Source organism: Nyctibius grandis, chromosome 6 (genome assembly GCF_013368605.1).
Source record: "Nyctibius grandis isolate bNycGra1 chromosome 6, bNycGra1.pri, whole genome shotgun sequence".
NCBI lineage: Eukaryota > Metazoa > Chordata > Aves > Nyctibiiformes > Nyctibiidae > Nyctibius > Nyctibius grandis.
Window position 1 is genome coordinate 27,130,095 of NC_090663.1, and position 12,647 is coordinate 27,142,741.

The 12,647-nt window shown below is 39.8% G+C and overlaps 2 protein-coding genes across 7 annotated transcripts in view; one reads left to right on the forward strand and one right to left on the reverse strand.

Annotated features, from left to right (window-relative positions):
- Window positions 1–10,614, forward strand: part of WDR19 (WD repeat domain 19) — a 57,474-nt gene extending 46,860 nt beyond the window's left edge. The window contains exons 30-37 of one of the 4 annotated variants that reach the window (XM_068404276.1): window positions 640–736; window positions 2,861–2,985; window positions 3,642–3,723; window positions 4,365–4,515; window positions 6,750–6,873; window positions 8,685–8,761; window positions 9,476–9,596; window positions 10,451–10,613. In XM_068404276.1, the coding sequence (XP_068260377.1) occupies window positions 640–736; window positions 2,861–2,985; window positions 3,642–3,723; window positions 4,365–4,515; window positions 6,750–6,873; window positions 8,685–8,761; window positions 9,476–9,590 (771 nt within the window). In that variant the 3' untranslated portion in view covers window positions 9,591–9,596; window positions 10,451–10,613. Of the gene's footprint in view, window positions 1–639; window positions 737–2,860; window positions 2,986–3,641; window positions 3,724–4,364; window positions 4,516–5,964; window positions 6,114–6,749; window positions 6,874–8,684; window positions 8,762–9,475; window positions 9,597–10,450 lie in introns of those variants that run through there. The other 3 variants (XR_011048495.1, XM_068404277.1, XR_011048496.1) reach the window with 3 other exon arrangements.
- Window positions 7,772–12,647, reverse strand: part of RFC1 (replication factor C subunit 1) — a 49,144-nt gene continuing 44,268 nt past the window's right edge. For all 3 annotated transcript variants that reach the window (XM_068404280.1, XM_068404279.1, XM_068404278.1), the window contains 2 exons: window positions 12,157–12,348; window positions 7,772–11,549 (listed from right to left, as the gene is read on the reverse strand). In XM_068404280.1, the coding sequence (XP_068260381.1) occupies window positions 11,454–11,549; window positions 12,157–12,348 (288 nt within the window). In that variant the 3' untranslated portion in view covers window positions 7,772–11,453. The remainder of the gene's footprint in view (window positions 11,550–12,156; window positions 12,349–12,647) is intronic.

Consider the following 12,647-nt stretch of genomic DNA (forward strand, 5'->3'; position numbering starts at 1 on the left):
TTGGGTGAACCCTTTGCTTCATTTGCCATTCTTGAATCATGTAATATATCAGAAGTACATAGTATAGCAAATTATAAGTTTTATGCATTTTGTTAGCTGATTGTCCCCTTAATTTTCAATTTTTAGCTGTCTTGGATGTCTACCATCTGGTCCCAGAACAATACACTCTTTAACGGCCAGATTTTGTCATCCTTATCCACACTAAACAATGTTTGCGTCTAGAGCTGTAACACAATTTAAACATTTCTAGCAAGATTTCAATTTCTAAAAGTAGTCCTTTTGTTTTTTTCCCGACACCATAAATGCCTACACATTCGAAGCTGTTGGGTTTCCACCTGTACAACTCTCTGTGTCGAACGGTCTGCAGCTTTCTGCGTCCATATTGACAGAGCGTGGCAACCAACTGCCACCACTCAGTCAGGGTCCTCAGCGAGGGTGTTTATCTGACTGTACTAGCGGCCAAACCGTGGAGGTGACCGTAGCATGGCTAAAGCATGTTGATAGGAAGAGCTCTTCACAAAACCAGCCAGCTTGTCTGCTTTCTTTGAAGAATGTGGTGGTGGGATGAGCAAGTAAAGAAAGGGAACACAGCAGTATGTATTCAGTTTGTATTAATTGCTTTTGAATTATCTAATTAAGGATGCCAAGTACCTATTCCGCTTATACATGGCACTGAAGCAATACAGAGAAGCTGCCAGAACTGCTATAATAATTGCCAGGGAGGAGCAGTGTTCAGGTGAGTCTGTTTTCTCTGATATAACAGCATCTCTGACACTACGTCCTCACAGTACTTAGGGTACTGTTATTTATATAAGATTATACTTAGAAAAGACACGTATCAGTGCTTTTAATTATATTCAAGTTTAATTTTGAATTTGAAGTAGCCTTTGTGAAAAAGTTGGGAGTCATACCTGTATGTTAAATATTGGGAAAACAGAAAATTGTGGAAAATATCTGCATTCCTTATTACATTCAAGTAAACATAGTGAATAAGGTTGCCCGCAACTTTACTTTTCTGTGTATTGCGGATCTTAGAATTGCAGTTTCTACTTGCAGTGTCTGACTTGGATACTGATCCTTTAGTCTTTGCACATGATTTTTTTCAGTGGGAGATGAGCACAGGAGATGATTTCTGCTGAAGGATCAGACACCTGCTTACTTAGGCCTTGTTTTCCCCTGTAATAGGTAGCTGAAGTTAGAAAAAATAAGAAGAAGAGACAGGGCTAGAAGCAAAATAGCTATCGCCTCCATTATTCATGCTCCTCTGTAGCCGTGGCAACAGCCCTCCCATAACACTGCTTGCTTTTTATTTCAAGTCAGTTAAGAAGAATATCTGTAGAGGAAAAACAGCAGCCTCTGGAACAGCCCAAGCAAATTAATGTTTATGGGCTGCTCCCCAGCATTGCACTAAGGAGCGGAAAATCTCTTAAACCCTTGGCAAGCATGATCTCCCAGTTCCTCACAGCAGTGAATAATGCATTTGTGCTAATTATGTAAGCAGGAAATGTAAAGGCTGAAGGGTTTAAATATTTACTAGCTTCTCTGAATCTGAAAACTTATATCTAAAATGCAGTATCCTGTACTGTATTTCATATTCCCTAATAGTATACATGTGTTCTGCAACAGTGTAATAATAAGCACAATATTTTTGTCATTAAAATCAGCAATTTTGCAGTAACTGTTTCTTCCACAGAGGCACAGTTTTAGATTGCCCCCTCTTCCTTCAGGAGATTGATTGTGAAGTTCACACCAACATAGTTTGTTTTTTCCTTAAAAATCCATTTTAAAAATAATATTTAAGTCATACTGTTTGGTATTTTCGTTTGGGTAGGCCATTTTATGTGCAATTTTCCTTTACGTTGTTTTTATGTAATCACATGATTTTAAGACTGATCACATTATACTGAGAGTCAGTAACACAGCATGAAAAACTAATGTTGTTTTCCAGCAACTAATTCTGGAGTGATATTTAGCTGCCTCACACAAATTCCCCAAGCTGATTCAATTTCGTGGATAACAACACATAACAAATTGCTCTATAGAGTAAAAATGTGTGCTGATCAATAGAGAAATAGAGAGGATAAAAGTTTGCTGAAATAACTGAATGTGAAATTTCCTTTAAATGCCTCCAACTGTGAAGAGTATGACTTCCTTATACTCTAATAATGCACAAAAAAAACCCACAAACCCAACCCAAAACAGAGCAAGAACAAACAACTAGCTAAGAGTAGACTAACCATACTAAACACGGATTGTTTTCAGCTACGTTCATAATTTAATGAAATCCTGTAGTTTCTGGACAATCCTTGATAGTAACCTTGAAGCAGTATAATCTAGTGAATTAACATGCAAATTTTAATTATATCTCTGGCAGGTTTGGGGTTTGTTTGCTTGCAGAGACAATGAGTTGCCAAAGCAAATGATAAAGTAAAAGTATGTTAAATTAACATTTAAACAACAGCTTTTGAATATCTGATATGGAAGAACAAAAAGAAGTAACCTCTCTAAATGCTCTAAAAATACCTTTTGTCCTCTTTATTGTGGAAGCAATGTATTGGATTGCTTGGATAGAAATGGATCTTCCATTTCTAAAGTTTCATTATATGAAATTGTCATCCACATATGTGTTTTGCTACTGTTTAGATGACTTCTCCAGGTGTAATATTTTTCTTATTTAACTCCCTGGCTGATACTGTTTAGGATACTGTGACAAGCAACTGCTTGTGACTTCCCAAGGAAACTGTCATGCAAAGGTTTTGCTCTAAGAATCAACATAACTTCCTGGTCAGCTTCCGTATATGTCATTAGTAAAGAAATTGTTATGAAAAATTAAATTTACTGTTCATTGTTTGTTTTTAAGGAAACTACCGAAATGCACATGACGTTCTTTTCAGTATGTATTCAGAGTTAAAGACGCAGAAGATTAAAATTCCTTCCGAGATGGCTACAAACCTTATGATTTTACACAGCTATATTTTAGTGAAGGTAAAGAATTGAGAAACTGAATTTCTGCATAAGTTGCACAGTCTCCGATTTATTGAACTGTACATATGGATGCTCTGTGTACATAAATCACATTGTCATATAGGTTGTATCACAGAATCCAAGTGCATGCTGACAGCAGGCTTCAGGAGGACAATCCGTGGTTGTTTCTGCCTCTTTGATTAGCATATTCTTTTTTTTAAATACTGAATAATTAAAAACCTGTATATGGCTTCCTGTATTTCTTTTGCATTCATACTTACAAATGTTATGCTACTAGTACAATTATTAATTATATATTATTATTAATAATAATTATTATTATCCGTAAGCAAGATCACTGCTTTTCTGCAAATGAAATTAAGCAGTGGGGCTCAAAGGATTTCTCCTGGTTAACCCACAGCCCATCAGGATATCCATTCAGCCCACAGCCAGCTTCTGGCCTCCCGCTCTACCGGCAGGGACGCAAGAGCAGGCAGATAGTGAGCTGCAGGCCAGACAGCCTGTTCTGGGAAAGAGCCACTATAAAGTCTCTGGTCCTTTCTCTAGTGCATGATAAACCTCTGCTCAGTTTCGTGAGAGGTGTGGGTGTGCAGCTCCCAGAAGGATGAACGCCAAGAGCAGGCAGCAGTTAATTTGGTGTGTTTGTTGTATTCCAGACTCACGTGAAACGTGGTGATCACATGAAGGGAGCACGTATGCTTATACGCGTAGCCAACAACATCAGCAAGTTTCCATCACGTAAGTGCTGACAGCATAGAAGAGCATGCTCTGCTCTACAGACAATTCATTAATCATTGCACGAGAAGGTACATTGTCCTCCTATGACCCCATAGGGCACACGACAAAGTGTAGATACACAGTGTGCTCTGCCGTCCTCCACAGGATCACTCTTCGGTTTACAGCCTCCAGGATGGGTTCCTCCCCAGCAGTTTACTCTGTCCTCGCCCACCGTAACTGCAGTTCTGAGCTGCCTGAACCACACACGAAGTCTCAGGATCGTATGTAATGAACTGATTGGTTCTGTGACTTTGTAACAAAATTTTAATCGATCTTCCTTTGAAAATACTTTATTTTTGAGTACATGGAAAATGTAGACTAAAATGTAGACTTTAAATAGTGCAGAGCAGTTTTGGGAGAAATGGTTATAATCAAAACATTCCTGCTGCCATGCTGAGCTTCAGGAATGCAAGGCAGTGAGAAGTGAAACCATGATTTCCTTGTGTGTGGTTACGGGAATTGCACAAATTGTGCAACTGTACCATGAAGAAGAAAAATACTGTCATTTTTCATCAGTACCTTTTCAGCCGTATTAGCTCAAAGGCTTTCAACATTAATAGTGGTAAATAAATATTTGACATCATTCTTTCATTCTATTACAGACATTGTGCCAATTTTGACTTCAACTGTAATCGAGTGTCACAGAGCAGGACTGAAGAACTCTGCCTGCAGTTTTGCTGCTATGTTGATGAGACCTGAGTATCGTAATAAAATAGATCTTAAATACAAAAAGAAAATTGAAGCAATGGTCAGGTGAGCAGTGTGAATCTGTACTTTCAAATGTACACAGTATCAAGGCTTTATTTGTAATGTTACTTTTGCTCATAAAGCCTATGGGCTTATCCCCCCTCCTCTGAAAATTAAAGGCTCCTCTGTTCCCTTGGATGTGACAAACCTTAAATGCAATGTGCATGTACAATTCTTCCTGACCAGCAGTAACATTTTCCATCTTGTCCATATGGACCTAAGTGCAGCCACACAGCTTTAGTTGTTCTTTAGTTAGGAATGTACGTGTAGACTGTGAGCTACTACAGCATCAGTGGTCTGCTCTTCTGTGATTTACACTGATGACTAAATGGCTAAGATAAAAAAGAATGGAAGGGCAAATAAAATACATGAATTCTTACATTTTCTTCCTTATCTGAAGTTCTGACAGATCCTAGGCAGTATTGTCGGCCAGAGGAGGAAGCAAGGGGAGCGTGTAAGAGCAGGGCAAGCATTTGTAATGCTTTTCTTATGTATTCTACAAGCCTCTCACCATTTTGAGGCTCAGGGACTTGCTGAGCTCATGTGGGTGTTTTAGGTTTAAGTCTCTAAGCTCTCCATGAGCTTATCCAGTCTCTCCGCTTGAAGCCATGTAAATTTTTAGCAACAGGTGACTCCTGTGACAAGAAGTTCCGTTGTGTCAAGACCAGTCCCTAGCTAGTTTAATGGGATGCCTTGTGGTTTTCCTCTTGAGAGAGATCTGGCCTTTTCTGTGTCACCTATGATTTTATAGACCTCTGCTTTTTTTCATTTCCCCTCTATCAGTCGTACCTTTTCAGGACCTGAAGAGTCTCTGCTTATATAGCTATTCTTTTATGGCTACTGATCCTTATAGCCTTCCTCTGAAACTCTTTTACAACCTTTTTTGGAGGAGGCAGGACCAAAAACTACCCATTGTATTTAAGATGTGGGCAACCCATGGATTTATGTAGTAGCAGAATGACTCTGTGTTCCACCCTGCTTGATTGCCTTGAACTGGTTTTAAAGCAAGCTGATGTTTTCATAGCATGTATGTTAATTGCCAGATCCTGCTCCTAAGCTGCAGCAGAGTCCATCGTCTTATATGTGGAAACTTTTTTCCAATAGGCCTTGCTTTGGCTTCCCCCCACCCTTGTATTTTTCTTGTCACAAAGTTCGTTCTTCTGAAATGCTTGAAGCTGGCTCTGGCCCCTATCATATACGAGCTGTGGCATCACATTATTTTCACATATTTTATGAGCGTGCAGAACAGCAGTAGGTTACCACAGATGCGTACTGTGAGAACTGTTCATCCTGTTCAGTATCTTTTAACCATTTTTTTTTAATTCATGTGAAGTTCTTCCCTATTACCTGCTTGTTATTATTCCTAGACCATTCCAGTAAGCTTCTAAAATAGGACATCAATGCTAAAAGCTATGTTGACTCATTGTTACTCTATCATGTTTATCCATACCTCAGGTTTCATAAGTGGAGACAAAGGAATGGGACATTGTGAGGGAAACATAGGTGCCCAGGCTAATAAAATGAGAAATTAGGCTTTCTACAAAGCATCAAGATAACTAAGGCAGCCATCTAGGTGTCTCCGAGCTTACTAACCTAAACATTAGAATGGATGTAGCCTCTTCATTGGAAAATACAGCGGAAGTGAATCTAAGCTCTTCATCTATAAATATGTTCCACAGAAGATTAAAGTTTAAGGTCACGTAAGAAATCTGAAAAAGATCTCCCTGCTGCCCTTGCCCTTAACCCAGGTGCCATGATGTCTGGATCAGGACCATCACTCTGACAGACACTTGGATGAAAACAAGCCTGTGAAAGGCAGCATTACAAGCTGTATAGTCCTAACAGGAGGTGTGTTTTATTTCTTGTTACTTCTATTCTTTGTGGTCACTCCTGCCACAGGAAAAACACTGAAATAGAGCAACCCTAGCTTTATATTCCATACATAAGAGACCGTGAGCTTTGAACACTTTCAAAGTATGATGATGTTATAGCTTTAAAAAGGTCAGATTGTTTCAAATTTATTGGAAAAATGACTTATTTATTTCTGAGCTTACATAATTGTGATGAAGCTTGGTTGATAATTAAAAATGAGTTATGTCTGGTAGAACATAAAACAGCAACTGGAAGCTATGCAAATAACTCAAAGGAGAAACACTTGCTCATATCAAGGGCATTGTAAAACATCTTTGTTAAGTTCAAAGCACTTGAGGATTTTAGTCACATTTGTATCTTACTTCTAGACGTCCGGACACAACAGAGGCAGAGGAGCCAACAACAGCCTGTCCCCATTGTGCGTTCCAGCTCCCAGAGTGCGAACTGTTGTGTCCTGGCTGCAAAAACAACCTCCCGTACTGTATTGCAACTGTGAGTGCCTGCCGTGCTCTCTGCAGTGTGGGAATGAACGCAAAGCTTTTCTTTCCAGGTTCCTCTGAACATCTTCTGTTTGCTAGGAGATTCAAGCTCGATGTTTTTGTGGGTGGGTGTGTTGGGTTTCCCCCCCCCCACCAAGCTGTTACCAAATAAGCAAAAAAAATCATTCTTCTTGTCTTTAACTATCATAGAGTGTCCTTAGTTGCCACCTACAAGTTGTAGGCCCTTAAGGGTGACAGTAAAATCACGAAGTGGTGCTGGAAGACTTCAGCTTCCCAAGCAGGCAGGGCATGCTCCAGGACTCCCCTGAACACCCAGCACACGCATGTTTGGCACAGCTGGGAGAACATACAGACAGGATTGTGTTGCTGGTGCCTTCCCACCCCTGCCCTGTGCTCAGTTGCCCCAGTGCTCAGAGCAGTAGTAGCTGAGATGAAAGTCCCCCTTTCCTCTTCCATCTCCAGGAGCTTGTGGAGGGCAGAGCTCTCCTCCCCAGACCTCCAGGGCTGCCAAGACTTCAAATAAAAAAAAAACAACCAACCACTTCACAAATTGTTTTGGGGAATGCCCGGAATGTAACAGAATTTTTAGGCACTTCCAAGGTTAAGTAATGGTTCAGCCAGTGACCTCAGCATTTTGTATATTACTGATCCTTACAGAAATCAGAAGTTCTAACATTTTTTGTGCCAGGATACTTCATAGTGTACTGAAAAGGTATGGATGGGGTACACTTCCCCATGGAAGAGCCCTGTGTGCCCGTTACCAGCATCAGTACAAAATCTTTATACTGAAGTTAGCTACTGTATAACTAACACTATTTTTATTAGGTTCAAGTGATTTGTCACACTAGAATTACAGAAAAATCAAAATTTACTTGAGCAGGAATCAAACATTGGTGTTAACATTCTTTATTAAAACTAAAGAATTGAGTCTTACAAAAAATATTAATAGCAATTATGTATTTTTTTACTCTATCAGTTTAGCAGAGTAAGATGATTGATAGATATATTTTAGGAGTATTATCTTAAGGAAAAAACAAGGCTTTTACATGTAGCTTTACGAGCCAAACATAATGGATATATTCATGTATATTTCGCATTATTTATTTAGGCTCTCTCTTGGCTATAGTTCATTTACAGCACAGGTATTTGCAGCATTTTCAAATATCTTAGAGAGTCAAAACACTCTGCTGTTGCATATCGTGTTAGAGCATATATCTCTCACTCTAGTTCAAGGTGCTGTTGCATTTTTATAGTACTGAAAAGGTACCTATGAATTCTTTCTATGAAAAGCAAATGCATAAACCATACCAAAACAGAGGAACTCATTTCTGTTTAAAGAGGGAAGCACCAGGCAGTCGCTGTGCTCACAAACTTGACAGTGTTGAACGCAACCTCCTGGCCTCAGGTGACATGGCTTTGGGGGCATTTTTTGAATGTCATACGCAACACCAAAAATCCCAGTAGATTTATGTACATCTCGAGACTCAGATCTACAGGTAACGTTCTAGAATTACCAAATGAAAAGGATTTTAAAGTTGGAATTCAACACACTCTTAGATTTCTTTTTTTAATAAAAGAAGAATGCAAATTATGCTCTCGTTGAGAGCTCCTTTTCTAGTTACAGAATTTACACAGTAATGAAACTACAGTAACACTGTTATGGTTTGGGTGGTTTTTTTTTTAATTACTCAAGATCTTTAGGCCTCAGTTGCTGAGACTTTTTCACTGTAACAGGTACAGAACTCAATGCCCCATGTACTAGGACAGCACATGCCATTTACTTACTTGTGCTTTTGCGTGCAGGGTCGGCATATGGTACGAGATGACTGGACAGTCTGCCCGCATTGTGACTTCCCTGCCCTCTATTCAGAATTCAAGAAGTAAGTTGGGATTTCTTTTCTGTTGCAGGATTCTAATGTTTGTTCATATTTTAGCAGCAAACTGTTTCATTTGGTACTAAAACCATGTAACAGCTGGGGGGGGAGAGAACAGAAGAGGAATCCCCCTTACTTGGTAGTTTCGTCTAACATACAGAACATCACTTCAAAATGGACAAAAAACTATGATAAAGAAAGAAAGAAGGCAGCCAGCAAGGCAGGGCTGCAGCAACAGGAGCAGGAATGCAGATGGATGGGGGGCTTGGGGGAGTTCTCCGCTCCTTCCAAGGAAGGAGAGATGAACACAGGCACATCAACAGTCACTGAAACAAACCAGAGTACTGGGCAATAATACCTTGTCCCCAGTAATCATCTGTGTGAGGAGGGGCTGGGATAGCTCTGTCCAGATGGCAGGAACCGTGAAGCTACACAAACTTCACATTCTAGCCCAAGCTCTTCTGTGTATGTTTTAATTAATTGCCAAATTTTCCTCACGCCCCTGCAAACAGCAGCAGCATTCCTCTTGTGATGTTAGTTCGTAAGTGTTAAAAATGAACCAACCAACCTTTGCTCCACCCAGACAGAAGCAGCTGCTGCTCTGGCCTGTATTTGTTACAGAGCACAGGTCAGAACTTTACACTTACTGCCTCAGACCCAGCTCTTCCTTCAAAAGTGTTAGAATTATCATTTGACCAGCCCCCCCTTCTTTTCAAACAGCATGTTACAGACTGAAAACATATGTCCAATGTGTTCTGAAAGGATTAACATTGTTCAGCTGAAGAAAATAAATGATTGCACACAGTACCTCAAACCAGAAGATGGGGACCAATAAGTGCAGGTACGTGCTACAGCCTGTATTTTTTACTTAACAGGGCTCTCACTGCATCAGACACTGGGAGTTTTTCCCAGCAAGGGCAAGGCAGTGTTCAAGAATCTAACTTACAGCCTGGGTCTTCCCTCAGATAACCCAGGCTCACCTGTATCACCTCTTTGCCGTAAGGGGCACAAACACCCGTAGGTTTTGCTACTGCAAGGAACGTGTCTGTTACATTATTCCAGTTGTGAGGCTTTAAGGCAGTTCACCTCTGTGATCGTGTTATCATCTGCAACGTGTTCTGGATCAGAGCATGTTGCCAGTTGTGCTTCAGTAGCTCAGAGAACAGTTCGAAGATCTCAGCATCACCAAATCCTAATATCTACCACAAGAGTTTAAGTGTGGGAAGAGAGAGATGCTAACTGGAAGGAGCAGATCTAAAATGCAGGTTACATGATCTTAGCTTCTATAGTAAATAGAATATAAGAATATGTATTTTTTTATATGTATATATCACAGGATAACAGCAACATATTATAGGCTTGAGTACTCCTATTTCAAAGAACGAGACCTCTGCTCTGCCTCTACCACACACTTAGATCCACGACTTCTCTTTTGTTAAAGGACTGGTAACTGAACATGAGTTAACAAAGAAGTTCCTCATTCATTTTGACATGTGAAGGCAGATTTACTAGTGCAAACACCTTATGCGAAAACTTAGCTATAGGTGAAAGTAACACACAAGTGAGGATATAAAATTATATATACCACAATAACCTTATTTTTCTTATTTTTTTTTTCTGAGAAAACCTTGTAGTTTGCCATCATCACAGTCTTTGTATCCTGGGATATGACTAACCCCCTCTCTTTATTTTCAGAACTGCATGTGTTGTCTGGCAGGCACCAAGGAAAGCTCTATCACCACATTACACATCTTTTCCCCACGAGGATTTAATAACCACCACCACCTCACTTCTATTTTGTGACAGCCTGTAAATATTTAGCTTTTGATAAATTTTGTACTTTGATTTATTATAGTAATAAAACTGATTGATAATTCTTACCAATCAAAATTTGCATTTTATCTGCACCAAAGACAAAGCAAGGGGCATTCTGTGTTACCTGAGCAGCAAAAAAAAAAAACACCCCTCGTGTTCTCTTTTTCAGCATCAGTTCTGAACTTTTATGACTATTTTCTATTAAACATTTCTTATTCTTTTCTGGTTTTGATTAAAGAGACAACTCCTAGGCATGGGCTCCTCAAGTTTTGGAACTAAGTCCCTCACTGCTTTTCTGTGTCTGTAAAGGAACAAAAGGGAAATTGTAGGAAAAGAGTAACACCCCATCCTGTACATGCAGGAAAGCCAGAACCTTGGCAGACAGGAGAGGGAGAGAGACAGAACACCCCAGGAACTTAACCAAAATTTTAAAAGACTCGTGTGAAACATTTTATTGTAATTTTATACACGGCTTAATTTCTGTAATGTACAAATATGCAATTTAGGTTTGGGGTTTTTTTGCTTCATGTACTATTTACAAGATTTCACGACATAATATCAGGGGATTTATTTAAAAAAAAAAAAAAAGTGAAGTCCTAGGAAGGCTCAGCATAAATGCCAGGTAACTACGCATCGTATTTTCATCGTGTTCACACACCCCCATGTTTGTTGTACACCAATAGTTACAGCTTATAATATTGTAGCATGTTAAGAGTAAGTACAGCCCTGCACAGAGAGAGAGAACAGTAGCTACATCACCTCTATAAGAGGAGCATTTTCAACGCACTGGTTCTACTTTCCCAGCTGCAGCACGGGACCGGTTTCATGTTGCTGCCAGAAGTTAGATAAGCAAAGCTGCATCCAGAGCAAGATTTTATTCTATTTAATGTCTTGTTTTCTCTTTTCTTTTCCCTTCTTTTTTTGTTGTTTCTTCATTTTTCTCTCTTTTTGGCAGCTTAGATGACTTCACTTTTTTTTGCTACAAACAGAATATAGAGACAGTTTAAATCCAACTGCAACCTGACAAGAGCATAAGTCAAAATGCAATTGGTGTTAAAAGAAAGAGCCCTCTCTCTTCTCTTCCCCTCCCCGTTCAGGTACCAAGTTTTTAAATGCCCTGGAGAGTACAGACTCCGCCCTGTTCGGTCCTAAGGGCTGACCACAGCCCTGCAAATTTGGCGATACACACAAAAGACATTACTGGAATTGCTGTCTGTGATGACCACATGGAAAGGCCTGTGGCTGCTCCTTACCAATGGCACCATCCCCACCAACACCTAAAACATTACTAAGCTTTGGAACTGGATGCACTATCCATGAGTTTACAGCCATGGCTGGCTTTGGTCCACATTCCAGCAAAAGGCAGTGGATGGAAATAACTTTTTCCAGACTTTTGTGGAAATAACTTTTTCCAGACTTTTTCACACTACTGCTAGTTAAGAATTTAAGAGTTGAGAGATGATGTATTCAACATCTACTATGATTTTTTTTTAATTAATGCAGATGATGTTACAAGTCCCAGAAAGGTAACTAAACACAAGAAAACAGTTCAGTGGGGTAGTTTAACACTGAGGAAACTAAGTCACCTTAATCATTGCATCACTTTCAACAGTATCTTGCTCATCCTCATCAGAGTGGATCTCCTCTACATTCAAGTTTTCATTCAGTTCTAAGGTCACCGCAGATCCCGACTGCCTTTTAGATATCTTGGCAGAATTAAGTGAATATGGAGTCAGATGTGCCTCTTTGTTGTAGGCACGTGTAAAAGCTGCTTTGACCTGTTAGGTTGGAAGGAAAACACTGTGAGCATCAGCTTAGGAACTGCAGATAGTTAGCTAACCAACTCTTGGCCAGAAATTCCACATCACCTTTGCTTTGGAAAATGTGACCAACGATTTGTAGAAGAGGACACTATCTATCTATCTCAAAAGGACACAGGAAGCACCCAAGAGCTGTATGGTGAAGGCTCACTTTAAGCAGTCCCACCTAATCCTGAGTGTGCATTGTCAGATGTTTCTCATTTAGGCCTCCAATAATTTCAGCACTGTTGCTCTGCTGCCACCTATTCCAAATCACT